General features: G+C 43.8%; 1 protein-coding gene across 1 annotated transcript in view; it reads right to left on the reverse strand.

Annotated features, from left to right (window-relative positions):
• Positions 1-13,249: 13,249 nt before the first annotated feature.
• The window catches only part of LOC110571624 (transcription initiation factor TFIID subunit 1), a 73,615-nt gene continuing 64,094 nt past the window's right edge, over positions 13,250-22,770 (reverse strand). The window contains exons 31-34 of the mRNA XM_044911602.1: positions 20,359-20,484; positions 18,984-19,140; positions 17,498-17,675; positions 13,250-14,879 (exon numbers count right to left, since the gene is read on the reverse strand). Coding sequence (XP_044767537.1) covers positions 14,660-14,879; positions 17,498-17,675; positions 18,984-19,140; positions 20,359-20,484 — 681 coding nt within the window. The 3' untranslated portion in view covers positions 13,250-14,659. The remainder of the gene's footprint in view (positions 14,880-17,497; positions 17,676-18,983; positions 19,141-20,358; positions 20,485-22,770) is intronic.

A 22,770-nucleotide genomic window follows, 5' to 3' on the forward strand; every position in this document is an offset into this window, starting at 1 on the left:
TAAAATGAATAAATAAATCTTTAAGAAAAAGACAGTCTCTTCAACAAATGGTGTTGGGAAAACTGGATAGCTACATGCAAAAGAACGAAACTGGACCACTTTCTTACACCATATACACAATTAAATTCAAAATGGATGAAAGACCTCCTTGTGAAACCTGAAATCATAAAAATCCTAGAATAGAACACAGGCAGTAACTTCTCTGACATTGGCTGTAGCAACTTTTTGCTAGATAGGTCCTTTGAGGCAAGGGGGAAAAAAGCAAAAATAAACTATTGGGACTACATCAAAACAAAAAGCTTCTGCACAGCAAAGGAAACAATCAACAAAACTAAAAGGCAACCTATGGAATGGGAGAAGATACTTGCAAATGACATATCTGATAAAGGGTTAGTATCCAAAATATATAAAGAACTTATAAAACTGACCACCCCAAAAATGAATAATCCAATTAAAAACTGGGCAGAAGACATGGAACATTTCTCCCAAGAAGACATCCAGATGACCAAGAGACACATGGAAAGATGCTCATCATCACTTACCATCAGGGCAATGCAAACCAAAACTACCTCACACCTGTCAGAAAGGCTAAAATCAACAACACAAGAAACAACAGGTGTTGGCGAGGATGCGGAGAAAAAGGAACCTTCTTGCACTGTTGCTGGGAATGCAAACTAGTGCAGCTACTCTGGAAAACAATATGGAGGTTCCTCAAAAAGGTAAAAAATAAAATTACCTTATGCTCTAGCAATCGCACTACTAGGTATTTACCCAAAGAATACAAAAACACTAATTCAAAGGGACACGTGCACCCCTGTGTTTATAGCAGCATTATTTACAGTAGTCAAACATGGAAGCAGCCCAAGTGTCCATAGATTGATGAATGGATAAAGATGGGAGATATATAATGGAATGTTATTCAGCCATAAAAAAGAACGAAATCTTGCCATTTGCAACAACATGGATGGAGCTAGAGAGTATAATGCTAAGTGAAATAAGCCAGAGAAAGACAAATACCATATGATTTCACTCAGATGTGGAATTTAAGAAACAAATGAGCAAAGGGGAAAAAGAAAGAGAGAGAGAGAAAAACCAAAAAAAGACTCTTAACTATAGAGAACAAACTGATGGTTACCAGAGGGGAGGTGGGGGAGGGGAATGGATGAAAATGTGAGGGGCATAGGGAGTACGTTTGTCATGATGAGCTCCAGGTGATTAAAATAAAAACTTAAAAAAAAAAAAAAGATGAACCAGGGGCGCCTGGGAGGCTCAGTCAGTTAAGCCTCTGCCTTCGGCTCAGATCATGATCCCAGGGTCCTGGGATCCAGCCCTGCATCGGGCTCCCTGCTCAGTGGGAAGCCTGCTTCTCCCTCTCTCTCCGCCTGCTTGTGTTCCTGTTCTCGCTGTCTCTCTCTCTCTGTCAAATAAATAAAATCTTAAAAAAAAAATAATGAACCAACTGCAGTTTTATTCCTGATTTCAACAAGCCAAATGTAAACATTTTTTGAGACAATGTGAGAAATTTGAACATAGATTGATAATAGTATTAGAGATTATGTTATTTATGGTATGTGATGAAGATAGCTATTAATTTTTTAAAGTTTTTATCCTTAAGAGGTACATTACATACTGAATACTTTATTGGCAAATATGTTGTCTGGGATTTAAAAAAAAATACTACAGCAGGGACGCCTGGGTGGCTCAGTCGGTTAAGCGTCTGCCTTCTGCTCAGGTCATGATCCTGGGGTCCTGGGATCGAGCCCCGCGTCGGGCTCTTGGCTCAGTGGGGAGCCTGCTTCTCCCTCTCCCTCTGCCCCTCCTCCCCCTGCTCGTGTTCTCTCTCTGCCAAATAAATAAAATCTTTAAAAAAAAATACTACAGCAGTCCTCCCAAAGGGTTGGGGGGGGAAGGGTAGATGAACAGAGACTCAAAAACTGTTGATAATCGTTAAAGCCAGATGCAGGCTTCATGAGAGTTCATTATATTCTTCTATTTTTAAATATGTTTAAAATTTTCCATAGTGAAAAGTCAGAAGTAAAATCCAACTTACTGTCCTGGTTCTGATTTTCTCCTCACTGAGCGACAATTTTTTTTTTTTTTGTAACACTTTTATTAAGAGTGACCTCTTTTCAGTATTCCTAAACTGTAAACAATGGGAAACTGAAGCAAGTATCAAAGAAAACACATCAGGGATCATATATAACAGACAAAAACCTTTAAATTTTCTTACTGCCTTTATACAACAATCAATGCATATGATTGCAATGTCTTCTCATCTAGATTTGTCATTTAGTAGAGAATGTACTTGATGAGCAAATACGAATCCTTGCCTCTCTGTTACATTTCCCACTGCTGATTAATAATTTAGGTGTTCATACATTGCTTTCAGGTTTGGACATAGCATCCGATTGGTGACTAAAGTCATGGGCTGGGATGTATGCTACCGATGGTCAACTAAATGGATGGCGAACTGGTTGTCACTGAGTAAACCTACTACCTCTCAGTAGGTTGGCATTCACTGCTTTACCAGCATGCCTTGCTTTTCCACTTGAACTTAAACACTGGTAGGTTGTGATTTAGGAATCCATCAGCTACTGAGTCAGAACAAAGGAAGGTCCATCTCCCTTCCCCTCCCCATTATTGTTATTTATTTTTTAAAGATTTTATTTATTTATTTGACAGAGAGAGACATGGCGAGAGAGGGAACACAAGCAGGGGGAGTGGGAGAGGGAGAAGCAGGCTTCCCGTGGAGCAGGGAACCAATGTGGGGCTCGATCCCAGGACGCTGGGATCATGAGCTGAGCCGGAGGCAGACGCTTAACGATGGAGCCACCTGGGCGCCCCATCTCATTATTGTTATTGAAATAGTCAAATAGTAAGTAGTGAAATACCAGTTAACACATACTGAGGCCTTACTATGTGCCAGACATCATTCTAAGCAATTCACTCTATGTTATTTCATTTCATCTTTATGATAATCCAACGTTTACAGAAGAGGAAATTAAGGCCCGGGAGACTTGCCTTGAGAGCCAGAGTTTGAGCGCAAGAGTTTGACTTCAAAGCCATGTTCTTAGGGCGTAATGTATTATCTTAATTTGAAAACGATGTCAGAAGTCCTCTCGTCTAGTTATTTTGTAAATCATGCACATGAGCATCTCTGAGCTGCCTCGAGGCTCTGAAGCAGGATATCACAGACTGGGCAGGTAACTCCGTTCCTGGCAAAATACATAAGCATAGCATGTGTTGGAGGACAGTACAGTTCATGGAAAGTCAGTTATTCTTTTGTAATGAGTACTGGGGGGAGGGGACAGGGCAGCCTATATATTTAGAGACTATCTTCTCAGTCTTGGGGCTCTAAGACTTGACACCTAGAGAAAGCTCCAGGCAGTCCTTGTCACCCGGCCCCAACCAACATCCAAAGCAGTTTACGTGCTTGAATGTTAATAATTAGAGGTTTTCGTGGAAAAACCTAGACTTTGTATAAGATAAAGAGCTCTTGAAACTAGAAGTCAATAGACTAAACTGGGATATAAAATGTGTATTAATCAAGCGGATGTATGACTACATAATCACTTCTAAATAACGATTTAAAAAGTCATCATGTGGGGCACCTGGGTGGCTCAATCAGTTAAGCGTCCGACTCTTGATTTCGGCTCAGGTCATGATCTCAGGGCCCTGAGATCAAGCCCTGTGTCAGGCTCTGCACTCAGCGGGGAGTCTACTTGAGGATTCTCTCTCTCACTCTCTGTCTCCCTCTGTCCATCCCCCCGCTTGCATAGATGCGCTCTCTCTTTCTCAAATAAATCTTTAAAAAAAAAAGACATTGTGCTAGGATGCAGTTAAAGGGAACAACTTCTGGTTTAATTATAAGAAAATCTCTGGGACGCCTGGGTGGCTCAGTCGGTTAAGCGTCTGCCTTCAGCTCAGGTCATGATCCCAGGGTCCTGGGATCGAGTCCCGCATCGGGCTCCCTGCTCCGTGGGGAGCCTGCTTCTCCCTCTGCCTCTGCCTCTCTCTCTATCTCTCATGAATAAATAAATAAAATCTTTAAAAAAAAATTATAAGAAAATCTCCTCATCTTACCTTTTTAAGAATTATATTACATTTTCTGGTAAATACATTCTGTCCAGTCTGATATTTATTGCTCAAAGTTAGGAGAAGCCATACTTATGTGGTGAGCTGAGAGTTAAATCTGATAACTTATAATTTGATTCTAAAGTTAAAAAAAATGGAATCATAAGAAGAGGAAACAAGAAGCAAACCTTTTAAAACCCCCAATTTTGGGGGGCGCCTGGGTGGCTCAGTTGTTAAGCATCTGCCTTCAGCTCAGGTCATGATCTCAGGGTCCTGGGATCGAGTCCCGCGTCAGGCTCCCTACTCAGCGGGAAGCCTGCTTCTCCCTCTCCCACTCCTCCTGCTTGTGTTCCCTCTCTCGCTGTGTCTCTCTCTGTCAAATAAATAGAATCTTTAAAAATAAATAAATAGGGGCGCCTGGGTGGCTCAGTTGGTTAAGCGACTGCCTTCGGCTCAGGTCATGATCCTGGAGTCCCTGGATCGAGTCCTGCATCGGGCTCCCTGCTCCGCGGGAAGCCTGCTTCTCCCTCTCCCACTCCCCCTGCTTGTGTTCCCTCTCTCGCTGTGTCTTTCTCTGTCAAATAAATAAATAAAATCTTTAAAAATAAAAAAATAAAAATAAAAAATAAAAATAAATAAATAAATAACCCCCCCAATTTTTATCCTAAACTTGGATTCTGGAAACACATCAAGAAACTTGGAGAAAAGCTAAAATGAAATTTAAATTACAAAAGTTAGTGGTGAACCTACTGAAAGTAAAAATTAAGTAAGTAGATAAATAAAGAGGCACCTGTCTGGCTCAGTCAGTGGAGCGTGCCACTCTTGATCTCAGGGTTGTGAGCTCAAGCCCTACGTTGGGCATGGAGCCTACTTAAAAGAAAAAATTTACAAGAAATGAATAAACAAAACTTAGTGGTGAAGAAAATCTTGTGCCTTTTTCACATCTACAACAGTTTGGCTGTATTATAGTACTTGGAAATATTTAGAGCCTTCAAGTATTTGTGTTTTCATTTTGATTGTGTCATAAAGAGTTCATTTTCCTTTTTTTTAAAGATTTTATTCATTTGAGAGAGAGAGAGAGAGAGAGAATGAGCCAGGGGAGGGGCAGAGGAAGAAGGAGAAGCAGACTCCCCTGATGAGCAAGGAGCCCAATGCGGGGCTCGATCCCAGGATCCCAGGGATCATGACCTGAGCTAAAGGCAGATGCTTAACTGACTGAGCCACCCAGGTGCCCCAAGAGTTAATTTGCAATAAAGGGGAGTCAGGTAAATTGAACAGGTCAATTTTCTTTTTTTTTTTTTTATTTGAGAGAGAGAGAATGAGAGAGAGAGCACATGAGAGGGGGGAGGGTCAGAGGGAGCAGACTCCCCGCCGAGCAGGGAGCCCGATGCAGGACTCAATCCAGGGACTCCAGGATCATGACCTGAGCCGAAGGCAGTCGCTTAACCAACTGAGCCACCCAGGCGCCCCAGAACGGGTCAATTTTCTGACCCTGCCAGAATGGGAGATGAAGTCAGTATGCGGTTCTGAAGCTTTTCAGCTTCCCCCTACCTTTACATATTTTCCTCGCTAACAGAGGCTCACCCAGGCACTGATTTTCAGCCAAGGGCATAATACAACTCAGGGTGGTGATGGAAGCAAATCTGAATGTGGGGAAGATTCATGGGAGAATGGGAGTTTGAAAACTCCTCTCGGGTATTTCTGACAAACCATCCTTTCTTGAGGATTCCTACGTAGTCTGGAATACCCTAAGACTACGTGGTGTTTGGAATTTTAAGATTTCACTTTAAGGAGTTAGGATTACTCACATTGGTCTAAATGTTTGAACTCTTGTTTACTCAGAATATGTGATAAACCACAGCTAATGTTTACTGAGTGCGTACTAGGTGGCCCGCACCGTGCTGAGCACTTGCCTTAGCTCCTGTAATGTTCTCTACAGCCCTGTCAGACAGCAGAGGAAACTGACCTTTAGCTAACTGCTCCAGGTCACACAGCTAGTAAATGCTGGAAGCCACAAGTGTGACATTTAAGCCTGTATTTCAAACCACCAGACTACATTGTTTCCAAGACCTTTGGATCTGAAATGAGGGCTTTTGTTGGAATGCTGTTTGCTCCTTATCAGAGAGATTCTATCGGAATCTGCAGTTACAGCTAGCATGTAGAAGGCTGGAGAAAATGGAATGATTTGTAAACTTACCTCAAGAGAATGAAAATATGTTGTCCCAACTCTTCTTTCTCTTTTAAGATGGAAATCCAGCCTGGAACTTTCTTAGGATTCTTTCTTAGGGTTTAGGAGTATTTAAATTATGCTCTATTGTTTGAGATTTAGACACCTTTGGAAAGCAAATTTCTTTAGACCTCAGGCCACACTCCCTTTAAATTAGCTTCTTAACCAGGATTCCAGGAAACATCTGATATGATATACAGAACCTTATGTACACATTTACATTTTTTTCTGGAGGAAGAGTTCTCAGCTTCTACCACATTTTCTTTTTTTTTACCCCCTTGAGAGGGAGAGGGGGTGAAAGGCAGTGGGAGAGGGTGAGAATCCCAAGCAGGCTCCACACCCAGCATGGAGCCCGACATGGGGCTCCGTGCCATGACCCTGAGATCATGACCTGAGCTGAAATCACCAGTCGGATGCTTAACCGACTGAGCCACCCAGGTGCCCTTTTACCGTATTTTCAAAATTGTCCATACCGCCCAAACAGGTTAAGATTCATTATTTTAGGAGTGCCTGGGTGGCTCAGTCAGTTAAGCGTCTGCCTTCGGGTCAGGTCATGATCCCACGTCTTGGGATTTGAGCCCCACGTCGGGCTCCCTGCTCGCCAGGGAGTCTGCTTCTCCTTCTCCCTCTGCTGCCGCCCCTCCCCCGTGCTTGTTCTCTGTCAAATAAATAAAAATCTTTTAAAAAAAGATTCATTATTTTAACCACTGTTTGACTGAAAGCTGCTTGATAAAGTAGAACAAAGGTAAAAGCTGAAAATTCCTTACTGATAAGGAATCAGTTGGTTCTGAATTTAAGTACTGAGGCCTAAGAATTTTCGCAATATTGGAGAAACTTCATCAAATTGTCTAAATCAGGGATTGGGAAAGAGGCGGACAGACCTCCCTACTACTTGGGAGGATTTAAAAATAATCCTCCTCCCCAGAAATGAAACAAGAAGAAACCAGAGAGGGAGACAAACCATAAGAGACTCTTAATCTCAGGAAACAAATGGAGGGTTGCTGGAGTGGAGGGGGGTGGGAGGGATGGGGTGCTGGGTGGTGGACACTGGGGAGGGTATGTGTTGTGGTGAGCGCTGTGTATTGTGTAAGACTGATGAATCACAGACCCCTGAAACAATACATTATGTGTTAATAATAATAAAAAATAATCATCCTCCTCCCAAGGGTACCTGGGTGGCTCAGTCGGTTAAGCATCTGACTCTTGATTTCAGCTCAGGTCATGACCTCAGGGTCGTTGAGATCGAGCCCTGTGTCGGGCTCTGCGCTGGGAGTGGAGCCTGCTTAAGATTCTCTCTCTCCCTCTGCCCTTCCCCCTCCTACTAGTGTGGGCACACTCGCTCTCTCCAATAAAGAAATCTTAACAGCGTCTAATACACTTACTACCGATATACTTTCTTCTGATACACAGTTGGGGAAACTGAAGCAAAATATACCTGGCATCCTAGCAGTCTCCATTTCTCATTTGCAAATTCTTTCTCCTTCCTAATTATTTAACTATTTCTCTACTTTAGAACATTTGCTCCCAGTTTTCCAATATAGCCATTTCCTCCTCTGAAAATATTCCTGATTTCATAAATAAGAAGAAAACAAAGGGAAGAGTGAACAGTTTTGTGATCACTGGTATTACTTACTTTCCGCCTACTAAAATGTAATTTAATTCTGCTTCCTCTGTTACGTGAGCATTTCTTACACATATTATAGATAGCAGAGTCAAATTTTTGGTCGATAGAAGGTCTTATTTGTACTATAGAAGTGAGAGAGTCACAAATACAGGATATAAGCATACATTTTTATTTTGTTGTAAATTCAGGATAAATGGGTATTTTAAAAATTTGAAAAGCTATAATATGAAAACACTGGATTCCAAGTCCCCAAAATGCAGGAAATCCAAACCTATATAAGTAAAATTCAAGAGAAATGATTTTGAAACTCTTACACCTATTTAAACCAACTTGCAGAATTTATAATTTATATGTAATTTAAACTGTCACAGTTTCCGCATGACATTTATAAATAATAGGTGAGGGGCGCCTGGGTGCTCAGTCATTAAGCATCTGCCTTCGGCTCAGGTCATGATCCCAGGGCCCTGGGATCGAGCCCCGCATCAGGCTCCCTGCTCAGTGGGAAGCCTGCTTCTCCCTCTCCCACTCCCCCTGCTTGTGTTCCCTCTCTCCCTGTGTCTCTGCCAAATAAATAAATAAAATCTTAAAAAATATATATAAATAATAGGTGTGATGCATAATATTAAAGGTAACTTAGGGGCACCGGATGGCTCAATTGGTTAAGCATCTGCCTTCAGCTCAGGTCATGATCCCAGGGTCGTGGGATTGAGCCCCACATCGGGCTCCCTGCTCAGCGGGGAGCCTGCTTCTCCCTTTCCCTCTGTCCCTCCTCCCCCCACTAGTGTTCTCTCTCTAATAAAATCTTAAAAAAATAAAGGTAACTTATTTTTAAAATCTTTGACTATTTTTTATGAACCAAAAGGCAAAAGATAAATTTGCATTATTTACCCAATAATTTAAAAAACTGTGATTGTGTGTTTCTTCTAAAGCACTTACAGTTACCAAAAGACTATTATTACTATTGTTGCTATTCTTACATTAAGGTATGCATATTAAAAATGCACATTCCCAGCCCAGGAATTTGAATTTACAAGTGACCCCTACTGCCACTTGGATGTATAGTAGTTTAAGAATAGCTGAGGGCGCCGGGGTGGCTCAGTCGGTTGAGCGTCCAACTCTTGATTTCGGCTCAGGTCACGATCTCTGGGTCCAGCATTGGGCCCCATGCTCAGTGCGGAGTCTACTTGTCCCTCTCCCTCTGCTCTTCCCCCCACTCATGCGCTTGTTCTCTCTCAAATAAATAAAATCTTTAAAAGATAATAAACAAATAAAAAGAATAGCTGATACAGAGGCTAGCATTAATTTGGGAATGTTGCTGGATCAGTTTCCCAAACCTCTCAGGTAAGAATTACCTGGGCCATCTGTAAAATACACAGAACACCAGTCCTCTTCCCTAGACATTCGGACTCAAGAGGGCTACGCTGGGGCCCAGGAACCAAGGTTTTTAACAAGCACACCCAAAGTCAGGGGGAAACAAGTTAGATTACTGTATTTAGGCAAACACTGTACTGTGATACCTAAGACCCTGGAATTGGGAAAGAAACTTAAACTACCAATAAGAAAGAAATTGGCTATCTTTACACTGCTAAGGGTTTGGAGTTTTAGAAACACAAAGCTGAGACTACCTTCTCCAGCTCCACTCCTCTCCCAGCGAGAAGTGTCTCACTACTTTTCGGATAAAGACAAAACTCCTTATTAGGGTCTGCCATGCCCAGAGGCATGGTTTGCCCCCTTCCTACGGCTTAGATAATATCCAACACTCGTTCTGGTCTTCATTTAAAGGGAGTCCTTCTGGGGCACCTGGGTGGCTCAGGCAGTTGAGCGTTGGGCCATGATCTCCAGATTGTGAGATCGAGCCCCGAGTCCAGCTCCACGCTCGGTGGGGAGTCTGCTTGAGATTCTCTCCCTCTGCATCTGCCCCACTTCCCCCACTCATGCTCTCTCTCTAAAACAAATAAATCTTAAAAAAAAAAAAGGGGGTCCATCTCCAGTCCAAGACTAATCCCTCTACCCTTTGTACCTCTGAATGCGTTCCCTCATTTGTAAAATGAGAATAATACCTATCTCATAGATGGTTCTGGATTGAATGAGGTCGGGTAAGACGGGCTCTCTGCATGGAGGCTGGCACAGTGAATGATGGCTATTACTTAAATCAAGCTCTGTGTCTACTTCCTCACATTCAATTCTTCAACCCACTTGCCATCTGGTTTCTGCACCCACCATTCCAAGGAAATTCACCAATTGCCAAGTCCAAAGGACAAATTTCAGTCCTTATCTGATTGACCTTTCTGCAAGTACTAGATATTGCTGACTTCAAATTCTCCTTTGGCTTCCCTAAAAACGGTATATCCTGTTTTCTGCATACTTCTCTGGCCAGGCTTTCCAAGCATCTTTTGTGGTTCTTTTGTTGCTTACCTTTCCAGATTTTTAAAAAAATACCTTAACGTTATCAAAGTAACACACGCATGTCTATCTGCCAATGACAACAACCCAGCAAGGTCTTAGTCCAGAGTAGTCAAGAAATAGTGATCGAGAGGAATCCCACCAATTTCTCTCTTACATTTGGGTCTTCACCCCAAGCTGCTTACCTTTGGTTCTACACCCTGCCAGCTGTGTTGCTAAGTACCTTTGGAGGAAAATCACACAATAAAGTAAATTGATTTAATGTATGTATGTATGTATGTAAATTTGTATGTATTTATTTATAAGTAGGTGGGTGTGCATGGAGCCCAACGCAGGGCTTGAACTCATGACCCTGAGATCAAGACCTGAGCTGAGATCAAGAGTCAGGCACTCAACCGACTGAGCCACCCAGGCGCCCCGATTGGTACCATTTTAAATTAACATCTGTAACCTCATTTGTGTGTTCAACACCCAGCAATCCTTTTTTTGGATCCTCTCAGCTCCAGCTCCCATTTTCTTCAGGGACCATTAAAAAACCAAAACCCAAGACCAAACCAAAGAGAAACACTTAAACATGAATAGAGGGGTTGGGGTGAAAAGGATGGGCCCTCCTCCCCTCCCCTCCCCGCTCTACTTCACTCCTAGAGGTGTTAACAGCTCGAAGTGCACCTTGCCACCTCCTTTCTGTGAGTATGCAAACATGGATTTATGTCCCCCTTGTCCCCCAAACAAATGAAATCACACATCACTGCCCTCCTTTCTGTATGCAAATAGGGATTCATGTCGCCCTTGTCCCCCAAACAAATGAAATCACACATCACTGCCTATTCTCTCATTCTTTTCAAGAACACCTTTCCATATTAGTACACACTCATCTTCCTCATTCTTTTTTTAACAGCTGCATGCTTTTCCACTGAATAGATGTGCCATAATTTGACCTCTCCGCTACTGATGGGACACCTCGCTAGTGTTGTTTTTCATGACCTCCCTCGGTAGCTCCACATTTATTCAAGCTCCCATCCCATTTTCACTTTTCTCGCAAAGACCTCTTCCCTCTTTCCCAGACGGAACTGAAGCTGTGATGCGGGAACTCTTGCAACTCCCCACCGCCCTTGTCTACACACTGATCTGGGACTACACCCATCCGTTTGGGGTCTCAGGGGAAAGGACATCTCCTGCCGGTGTGCACGCTAGCTATGCTGACATTCCCGCCTGTTCCCACACAGGGCTTCCCCACAGTTACCCTCTTTGGGGGGTTTTGTTTTATCCAATTCCTCTTTCTGTCTTGCTTTCTCCCCTAAGCTCACGTAAGCATGGTTACTTATCTTCCCTTTTATGACTCTCCCCCTTTTATGCCTCACAGCCTCGCTTCTCGAGAATGGTCGGTGATCTCTGTGGTTGCTTTCCTCCTCTTCATCTGCTCCTTGGACCCTGCTGCGGGCTGGCTTCCAATCTCACTACTCTACAACTGCTTCTGCTGGCTAAGGTCACCAGGGACCTCCTAGGTGCTCTCTCGCTCACGCTTCCTTTTACTTTACCTCTCCGTAGCATTCACGTGGTACTTTTTGTTGTTGTTGGTGGTGGTGGTCTTAAAACTACTTCTTTGGTTTGAGAAAATACCACTCTTCCGGTTTTGCTTCTATTTCTAGCCACCCTCAAATATCGGTCTTCACCAGGATTCTGTCCTCCTTGCTCTTCTGACTACACGTTTCCCGGGTGATCTCACCTGCTCCCGAGGTTGCATGAATCCTAGGTTTTCCACCTATCATCCTTTCGATTTCCATGCTTCCAAGCAAACGTAGCTCTTTCTCCTACCTTCCACCCACAGCCTGTGAACAGCATCACCACTGACCCAGTCACCTAAGTCAGAAACCTAGGGTCCACTCTTCCACCTTCCATCATCCAGTCAGTCACCAAAGCATACCGCTCATCACGTCCCTACTGCCCACACCTCGGCCAGCTTGAGTCTCCATCCTCTCTTCTGGCATCACCCTCTCCCCCCAGTCCGTCCGTTCTCGAAGCACAGCCGGCGCGATCTCTCTAAAACGAGCATTTGTTCCTGAACATGGTCATCACCATCCTATGTTATGTTCCCTCTATTTCCATCCATCCAGAACTGCTCGTTCCACGAACGGGCCATGTAATTTCATGCCCTCTGCCAAGAATGCCCTCCTCCCTCCCCTCCCCCGTCTGGCAAACTCCTACCTACTTTTCATGATCCATCTCAAAGGCCACCCCTGTGAAACCTTCCCGTCCTTACTCCATAAGCAGAGTTGGTAACTCCCTCTCGCCACAGATCCCCATTAAGTATTTATTGCAATGATCATGTTTTATTCAATTTATTTACATGTCTCTCTCTCTCATTCTAGCCCTTCAAGTTCCCTGCGATCAGAAACTAGATCTTATTTTTATATCAGCATCCAGCAGACTGCTTGATAAATGTTGAATGAACAAATGAATGAATACCATGTACCCGCCCAATCTCCCAAACCAAAATTCTGAAAGCCACCTTCCATTCCATTCCTCCTTTTCCACCTCCGAACGCCAATCGGTCATCAAGGCCTGTTGATTCTACCTCCTGAAGATCTCTCAAATTCGTGCCCCTCCCCATCTTAATGCCACAGCCCTGGATTGGGCTCCATTACCCCTTACTTGAACTACATTTGCTCCCCTCCAAGCCATTTTCCACACTACTGCTGCATATTTTTAAAAAAAATTTTATTACAAAAATAGTACATACTTGTAAAAAAAACTCAAACGATACAGAAATAAAAGCACAATACACTCCCAGTATACACACAACCATATAGCCCCCTCCCCTCCGATCCCATTCCCCAGAGGTTATTGCTGTGAACAGTTCAGCATATATCCTTTCAGACCTTTTCCTCTGCGTATACAAGTATATACACACATAAATATACACACGTGGTTTTGTCTTTTACAAAAGTGGGGTCAAACTTGTCCGTTACATAGAATTCTTCAATTTCTTTCATTCAACATACAGAAAACTTCTAAAACACAAATCTGATGCAATCATTCTACTAGCACTCATTTCCTATAATATACAGTTCACACCTGTTAGCATCGAGGATATACTTCCTGCCAGTCTTTCAGTCTCATCTCTAGCCACTCCAGCATTAAAGGACTAGAGCACAAACCACCTCCAATCCTTTCTGGAACAAGGCAGGCAGGCATAAACAAATGAACAAATCAGGAACACACTCTGCTATCTCTCGTAGAGATGGCAGGTTACACACTGCCTGGAGTTTTCCATCTTGGAAGCTCCTACTCGTTTTTCAACAGTCAGCTTATAAATTACTTCTAGGAAGACTTCCCTGACTTTTTCGTACATGGTCATGCCTCTGTTTTCCCCTCTGCTTTACATCTAGCTTCTTCACTGCACTCAGCTCAAGCACCATCGTAATGTATTTAAAAAACGAGTTTTGAATTCCACTCCCCCTCCCCCAACTTGAGGGCGAGCTCTTTAGGTAAAAGCAATGTGTCTTATTTATTTGCCTTTGCATCCCAAGGATCTGACAGAGTGCTTATCGTGGAGCAGATGGTCAAAAACAAGTCTTTCGAGGATGTTATGATTGTAGCAACATTTACTGAGTACCTACTATGCACAGAACCGTATCCTAGGCATGAAAAGAAACACAAGAAGACATATAGTCTTTGCCCAAAGACCTTATTATTTTCCTACCCTGTCACCTGGGAATGAGGGGCACAGAACACATTCACATGGCAACATTATCATTTCTGACGTATAGGCTGTTTCAAAGATTGACAGTCATTTGCCTCAAAAATCCATCCTTGTCAGGCATTGTATAATCAAAAAAATAATAAGGTAATGGGCAGTTCGTCCAATAGGTTTATGTGTTTACTGGGGCACGGAGTCGACCAGAACCCAGTTCTCTGTCCCAGCAAGGGGCTGTCACCTGTTCCAGCCTGCAAATCAGAAAACTGAGATGATACCATGCTTGGAAAATGTCTAATACACCAAGAGGACGGAAAATCGTTAGTGCTTTCATTTCTCCTCCTTCCTGAGGGAAAAGTGATACCAAGGGCAGTTAAGTGGAGCTAAAGGAGGGCACTTTTGTTAGTGGAAGGGGAAAAGGGGTTGCTTGTTTTTAAATCAAAGTGTGACACTGTCCCAGGAAGATCAGAAGAGGTGACTTATTACCATTTATATACTACTTCTTAAAGGCTGAGGTGTTAGTCAATCTAGTGATTTCGGGATCAGACACTATACAATTATGAACAAATTAGGGAAGGTGAGCCACCCAGGCTGGAGAACAGGGAAGGCTCACCAGGGAGGCCCAAAGGAAGCCTCATTCATCAGAGTCCAAGTCACTGTCCCCAGCAATGGAGTGGAAATCCTCACTGTCCTCCTCATCCTCTGACAGGTGGACCTGGCTTAGTACGCTCGGCCCAGAGCGCTGCTCTTCCTCCTCATCTTCTTCCTCCTCCGATACCTCATACCCACCGATGCTGCTGAAGCTCGTGTCTTGGGTGTTTGACTTGGGATCAGGCTCCTCATAGCTCCCATAACTGAGAAGAGAAACAGGTCATCTCTCAAGCTCGGGCACCATCCTCTAGCCGACCAGTCCCGTTCTCAGTGCTGCCGAGGGATCAGCCCATCTCACCGCCCCTGGGCGCTAGAATGACTCGTTCTGGACTGTTCTATATAGGTCCCCAAGAGAAAAATGATCCTGTTCAAAACATCAACCTGCCAGCTTCATAGTGACAAGAACCCGAATGGAAGACACTCCCCTACGCCTGCCACCACACGGTTAACAGCGGCCACGACCGTAAGCGCTCAGGCAGCCTCGGGTCTCATCTCCCGCTTACAGCTTCACTCCTCCACAGAGCCCATCAGTCAATGGTCCTGAAGATTCTACTTCCTCAGGAGATCTTGTCTCTGTCCCCTCCTTCCCATCTCTACTCTGCCTGCCTTAGCTTAGTCCTCTGCTCGCTCTGGCCTGCACTGCTGAAATGAGTCTTCGTGCCTCCATCTTGCTCTCCTCCAATTCATTCTTCACGCTTCTGCCACCATGCTCTTTGTTGTTTATTCTTAATTTTACTTAAAAAACACAAGTCATGCGTGTTCATTGGTTTTTTAAAAAATAAAATATATGCCAGAAAAAAAAAAAAAAAAGGAAAAAAATCACCAATAACTCCACCACCCAGAAATAATCTCTTGGTGTAGAACCTTCCCAATTTTTCTTCTATGCACTTAACTTAGGTGCTTAAACATTTTTTCTTTTTACAAAGTTGGAATACTCTACATACTCTTCAGGAATCTGTTTTCACTATGATTATAATGAATGTCTTTCTATGTCAATAAACATACATCTATAGCATCCTTTTGATTGCTGTCTGGTACTCCACTACATGGCTGCCACACGATTGCTATAACCGTCTCTCACTGGCACACTGAAGCTGTCTCCAACATTCCCGCTATGAAAAACAATATCGTGATTGAACTCCCATTCAAACGTCTTGATGAAGGTGTTTTATTACTATCAGAATAACTGCCTAAACATGGAATTTTGGGGGTCAAGGAGGATTCCCATTTTTTAAGTTTTTGATTTATAATGATAAATTGCTGTACCTCTCTCCCACCCACCCCATTTTTATCATTTCACATTACCAGCAGTCATTGGAGAAGGTCTTTTTCCTCACACCTCCCCACCTCCGGGCATTAGCATTCATTTTAGTCTTTGGCCATCTTAAACGTAAAATACTGCATGTCGTTGTTTTATTGCCTTCCTTTGATTCTTAGGGAAATTATTTTTCATATATTTATTGGCCATGTGCATTTCTTTTGGGGTACAGAGCACTCTTCACAAAATGTAGATCTGCTCATACCTCTCATTCAATGTTTACCCCGAACTTTCAGGCCCTTATGATTTGGTCCTTACCTACCTGTGTAAATCGTCTCTATCACACGGATCATGGATCAAAAACTCCGGCCACACCAAGCTGCTTGCATGCTCTGGAACTGTTTCCTCATACGCTGTTCTTGCTCTCTGAAGTGCCCTTTGCTTTCTTCTTCGTCTAGCTAATTCCTCGTCTGAGTGAGCTCAGTTTCCTTCTCTAAGCGGCTCCCCTACCCCACTCCTGCCCAAGTCCCAGAAAAACCCTGCGAGTGCCTATCACAGCACTTTCCATGTCACACCACGATCATCTCTTAACCTGTTCTAGGTTTCCCACTAGACTGAACTCCTTGATGGAAGGGACCACATCCTAGTTGCTTGTGGTCGGCACTTGTGATAAATATTTGCCTAATGAGTAAATGAAGACTCTAACTGCTTGCTGGACACCTCTGGCTAGATGTATCCGATGTACCTTAAATCTAATGCGTCCAAAGACAAATGCATTTTTCCTTTCCCGCCTCATCGAAAACCTGCTCTTTCCACTTACCTATCTCAGTGACATTCCCATTCATTATGTATCTGATCTTCCTACCTCCTAAGTCCAACTGATCTATCCTCTAAACAGCTCTTAAATATGTCCCTTCCTTCCCCCCACTTCTAACAGATCCCAGCTGAAATCCTTATCATTGCCCTGGAGTTATTTAACACAAAAATCCGATGTTACTTCCTTCTCCTTGGAGTGATGATTCCCAAGTGTCTTAACATGCCATGTAAGGTCCTCTACAATAATAATCCCTTGCTGCTTCTGCAGCCACACCTCCCCACAACCTCTCTTCACCCTGGAACATCCTTTGGTGTATTTCTGTGCCTTTGAACCTACTGGTCCGTCTCTAAGGGTCTCCTCACCTCCTGCCACTTTCCTACTTAGCCGACTCCTAGTCAGCCTTACTGCCAGGCCCAGTTCGAATGTCCCCTCGTCTGCAAAGCCTTCCCTGATCACTCCAAGTAGAGTGAGACACTGCCTCCTCAGTGGTGACTTGGCACTTTGTACTTATCACGCTGTATTTGTAAGGATCTTGTCTGTTATCAGTCTCTTCCGCTAGACTGTGAGCTCCTCGAGGGCAGGATATGGCTTGCTTCTCTGGGTCTCCCCAAGGGCCGAGCACAGTACCTGGCCCTAGAGGGTGCTCTGGAAATGTTTGATGGTTGAAAAGTAATCTGACGCCGGACCCTCTGCCACCGCAGCTGGGCACTGACGCCATAGCCCTGTAGCGTGGCGCTGCCGATTACCTGATGTTGCTGTCCTCCAAACCATGAGAAGCCTCCCCACCGTCTCCCTCATAGGACATCATGCTTTCTTCGTTTTCCATGCCCATCCTCGTGTTCTCCTGAAGCATGCGGGGCTGTTTGGGTCTTAGCCCACCAGATCCCACATCAGAGTCGCTCCCACTTTCACTCAGCTGGATAGCTGTGAAAAGAAGATGGTCCCGAGATAAGCTGGACAGAATTACCACCTTTGGCTTGGTCTTCCCAAACCAGTTCCTGCCCTCCATCGACACAGGCACCCTGCCGGGACTCCTCACCTTGGAGGGGGGCCTCGGGCCAATGTCGGCAAAACCAGTTTGGAAACAGAACCCAAATTACCACTTCCTTTTCTCGTCTCAGTCCAGTCTTGTTTTTTTTCCCCTCTATCATCTCCTGTACTTTTCCCTGCCATTGCCATTAATTGACAAAATAAACTAAGTAGGATCTTTTTTTTTAAATTGAAGTATAGTTGACATACAATGTTCTATTAGTTTCAGGATTACAACACAGTGATTTGGCAATACATACGGTATGCTATGCTCACTGTAAGTGTAGCGGCCATCTGTCCACGTGCAATAGTATTACAATATCATTGACTCTATTCCATATGCTGTGCTTTTTATTCCCGTGACTTACTCGTTCCATAACCGGAAGCCTGGATCTCCCTCCCCACTTCACACCCATTTGCCCATCCCCCCACCCCACTGCACTCTGGCAACCATCAGTTTGTTCTCTGTACTTAGGGGTCTGTTTCTGCTTTGGTTGGTTGGTCGGTTGGTTTAGATCCCGCATGTGAGTGAAATCTTATGGTATTTTGTCTTTCTCTGACTGACTTGTTTTACTTAGCGTTATACCCGCTAGGTCCATCCATGTTATCACAAATGGCAAGATCTCATTCTTTCTTATGGCTGAGTAAAGCAGGAACTTATTTCCTTATTTCTCCCCCTTCCCTATTACAAATACAACACCTCTTTCTCATCTTGATCGAATATTCAAATCAAAGATGCTACTTAGGCACTGCCTCTCCCACGGCCCCACGGTCATCTTCTGCACTTCCATGTTATGTGTCTTCACCTCCTCAAAGGCTACTGAATGTCATCATCCTGTGAGTGCTCAGTACTCTGAGTCTATTAATGAGACTTCAAGAAAAGAGCAGCTTCGGGATGCCTGGGAGGCTCAGTCATTAAGAGTCTGTCTTCGGCTCAGGTCATGATCCTGGGGTCCTGGGACCGAGCCCCGCGTCAGGCTCCCTGCTCCGCGGGAAGCCTGCTTCTCCCTCTCCCACTCCCCCTGCTTGTGTTCCCTCTCTCACTGTGTCTCTCTCTGTCAAATGAATAAATAAAATCTTAAAAAAAAAAGAAAAAGAAAAGAGCAGCTTCTGATAATAGCATATGTGGCCAAGAGTTTCCTATCCAGTCCTCAGGGTGCTATGGTGAGCCACCTAGAATAGAAGCCAAGGAACGAGACTTACCAGAGAAAGGATTGTCTCCTTCTTCATCACTCGCGGCATCTTCCTCATCATCTTCTCCTTCAGACATAAGCAAATCCTCATACAGGACGCTGGCTTGAGGCTGTTGCACAGTTCCTTCCTCTTCATCTGCAAGATCACCATCTGCATCTTCGCCTTCCTGAATGAGACCGGTTGGGGTCAAAGTCCCATCAGTTGACCAAGTAAGAGACCAGAAGCCACCACCAGCACCCCCCTTGCTGCCTCACAAGAAGTTAAGTAACTGTGGTGGATGAATTCGTTTAGCTAATTTTCCAAGGATTAAAGTCTGATTGGGCCTCACTATGGACTCTCTGATATCACCTTGGGATTTGGCCTGCCCTGTACTAGCGGGGCTCCTATCATATAAGGGTATAACGTAACCATAAGCTTTCTGTAAGCATACTCACTGGGGCTGGAGTCTTAGGTTTCCCATCCTCCTCCTCATCATCATACCCTTCAATATCTACATCAGAGTCTTCCTCGCCCAGCCTACCTCGGCCCTGGTGCATCTGAGTAAGGAAGACAAATAGCACATCATTGAGGGACGTGCCTGTAGGAGGAGTTAACCACGGGCTCTTACCCAGGGCGGATGCTCCTCCCTGATATCCCAGCCAACCCCACAGCTAGTGGGGGCTGTTTACACAGCTCAAGGCATGTGTGCTTCTTCCCATTCATTCTTTGGAAATCACTGGTAGAGTTTAAAAAAAAAAAAAAAAAAAAAAAAACAAAAACACCAAAACCAAAAACCCGAAGAATAGGAAGGTCCTTGGGTCTGCTCTTGCTGTATTATCACAAGGAGACTCTTCCTTCCTAACCCAAGCTTTCCTTAGCTTCTGTTAGGACTCTTCGGGATAGAAAAACTCTCCTGGGTTTTGTACTCTCCAGTGGAAGCCTGACTGAGAGCAGCTGATAGGATTTTTGGCTTCAGATTAGGAGCATCTTCGGACACCTCTAGAACAGGCCAATTTTTAAAATTTAATTTCATAAATAATTTTAATTTAGATTACAGCATACATACAGTACAGTAGCAGGGCCAATTATTTTGAACTCTGTCTCTGAATGCAGTTGGTCTTTCTAGTCACCTGTGAGGTTGCTCTGATGCCTCATACACTTTTCATACTTGTGCCTTCCCTGAGGTGCTGCTGTGCCTGACTCTGCCCATGGGGACAGACAGAAGACAATGCCAGTCATGTGACCTGCCACGAGCCCACCTTGAAATCCCATTTCTAAGCCTCCATGCCCAAGGCCAAAGGGGCCCAATCATCCATGATACACGTCACGTATCACCACTATCACTCCCCCACTCCCCACACCAAAGCATATTACCAATGCCACAAAGAGAAAAAGAACATCCTACCTGCGTCACCTGCTTTTCTGGAGTGGCAGTGGGAATATCCAGGACAGACATATTGCTCTCATCTTGAAATACAGAGGCATCTCGAGACATACTGAGGGATGTGTTGGTGTCATACAAATCAGGAGGCTGTGGCACAAATGTACAACTTAGCTTCTATTTAGGAAAAGGAGTAAGAAATCCAGAACTCCCCTTTAGAGCATTCACTGCAGAAAAAGGTCATGCAGAGCAATCCATTTAAAGAGAAACAGTTTGACACAGCTTTATGGACAGGTTTTTGGGAATCCTACAAATGCTTGCTCATTCTAGCAGGAAGGCATCTGACGTACACGATCAGAAGCCTGAAACAGAAAAGCATCAAAGCTGTGGACAATTCTACGTCCTGACAGTCTTTCTGGTCAATAACCTAGTGTCTTCTAAGCCTTGTCTTATTGTTGGCAGGCCTAAGGCTTCATACCTGCACAATTCTGACTGACTGGTTTAGAGACGTCTAATAGGAAATTGCATAAAGGAATTCCCATTCCAACAAGAGCGTGTGGTGAGTTAACAGTCTATGAGCTCATCAGAGGATGCTATGAGGCAAAATGGTGTGGTAAAAAAAACAAACAAACATGGGTTTTGGAACAAAATGCCTTGGGTTTGAGTCCTGGCTCCACCACTTGCTAGATGAGTAACTTTAACAAATTATTTAATCACTCTAAGCCTTGGTTTCCTCAATTATAAAACATGGGTAACAATGTCTGCCTCCCAAGGTTATTGGGAGAATGAAGGTAATTTATGATTCAATAAATTATAGATCCCTTCCCTCTCCTGAAGAGATGAGGGATTTAGCAAATGGACTTTTCAGTGACAGAAGGGCAGGAGGAACTGATAAAGAACAGGCTGGAGAAGTAGGAAAGCGTTTTCTAAAACTCGGAGGGTAGAAATATTATGTAGTGATTTAAAAATCATGTTTTCAAAGACTAATGAGATAAAATGTTCATAACAAAATGTGAAGTGAAAACAGTAAGACACAAAACCGTATTGACCAATTTCACTTTAAGAGGGTCTACATACCCTGGTGTGCACATGTGCGCATGAGCGCGCGCGCACACACACAAACACACACCACACCACACCACACACCACAGATTTGAAAGAAACACACCAAAATGTTCACAGTAGCTGGTTCTTTCGGAATGGTAGACTTAACTCTAGGTAACTTATTTCTCCTTTGTATTTCCCAATGAACATGTTGCTTTTATCAACAAAAAACCCCACATATGTGTTACTTTGTGGGTTTTTTTTTTTTTTTTTTAAAGCAAACAAGGAAGGATGATTGAAGAGGGTTTTGGAGAAAGAGGCAACACAGAATTTAAAGCATTACAGAGTAGGTAAACTAGTGGTTGTACAGAAGAAGAGAAAATCAGGGAATGAGGGGCTAGTGGGAACCTGCAAGTGAGCAACTTTAGATAAAGTGTGAAGCTGAATGTGTATGATGTAATTCAAGCTAAGTGGAAACTGCTGAGTGAAAATACATTGTTGACTGCCACCATTTAGGGCTGGAAGTAAAGTATGATTACTGTTATGGTTCCATACAACGAGAATTATGATAGCTTAAACCTACACAAACCCTCTTTAATAACGTTGGGTTTGAAAGTAGCAATGAGTAAGGACAATCGCTCAGGTGCATCCTCCTCAGGTTAAGAGAAAATACATGGGGCTTACTATTTTACAATGTGTACATATGAGTGAAGGCAATGATGAGAGGGTGAACTGGAATAATGAAGAGGCGCTATCTACACCCTACTCTTCATAGGGGACCCTCTCACTGTACCGAACAACAGCTACTGCTCAGAAGGGAGAACGGTTGCCAGGCTTTCCTCAGCCACCTGAAACAATGTGGGAGGGGCAGGAAAGATAGGAAGATAACCCTTGGGTCTAAGGCTTTGACTCACCAAATGACTAGGTTTATGCTATCACAGATGAGAGCTAAGCATGTGCTGCTCAGTGGCTAGACTCTTCTGAGGAATGATGGCTAAAACCCAGGCTTTAACTTACCAGAAAGGGCCTTGTGGGAGCTGTGGGCCTATAAGCAAAAAGGGCCTTCCTGGGTAACATCACTCACCCAAGCCCCCCGGACCCAATCTGCCCACACACTCCAAGAGCCTTTCCTTGTTCTGGGCCTGGAAGTAGTATCTTAGGGCTCTTTATATTTGGCCCCTCAGTAACCTAGGTTTTGGGGTGAGAGAGAGTAAAAGATAGATAGGGAGAGTGCATGAAATACAAACAGCGATAATCCAACAGAGATCATACAGGTCGCAGTTATCAGTTCAGAGTAGAATGAAAAAAAGTTTTCCAGTGGGAATCAGGAGAATTATGCATTAAAATAATTGGTTAAATTTGAAAGGAAGTCTGAGAACTTTGTAGACAATT

Source organism: Neomonachus schauinslandi, chromosome X (assembly GCF_002201575.2).
Source record: "Neomonachus schauinslandi chromosome X, ASM220157v2, whole genome shotgun sequence".
Classification (NCBI taxonomy): Eukaryota; Metazoa; Chordata; class Mammalia; order Carnivora; family Phocidae; genus Neomonachus; species Neomonachus schauinslandi.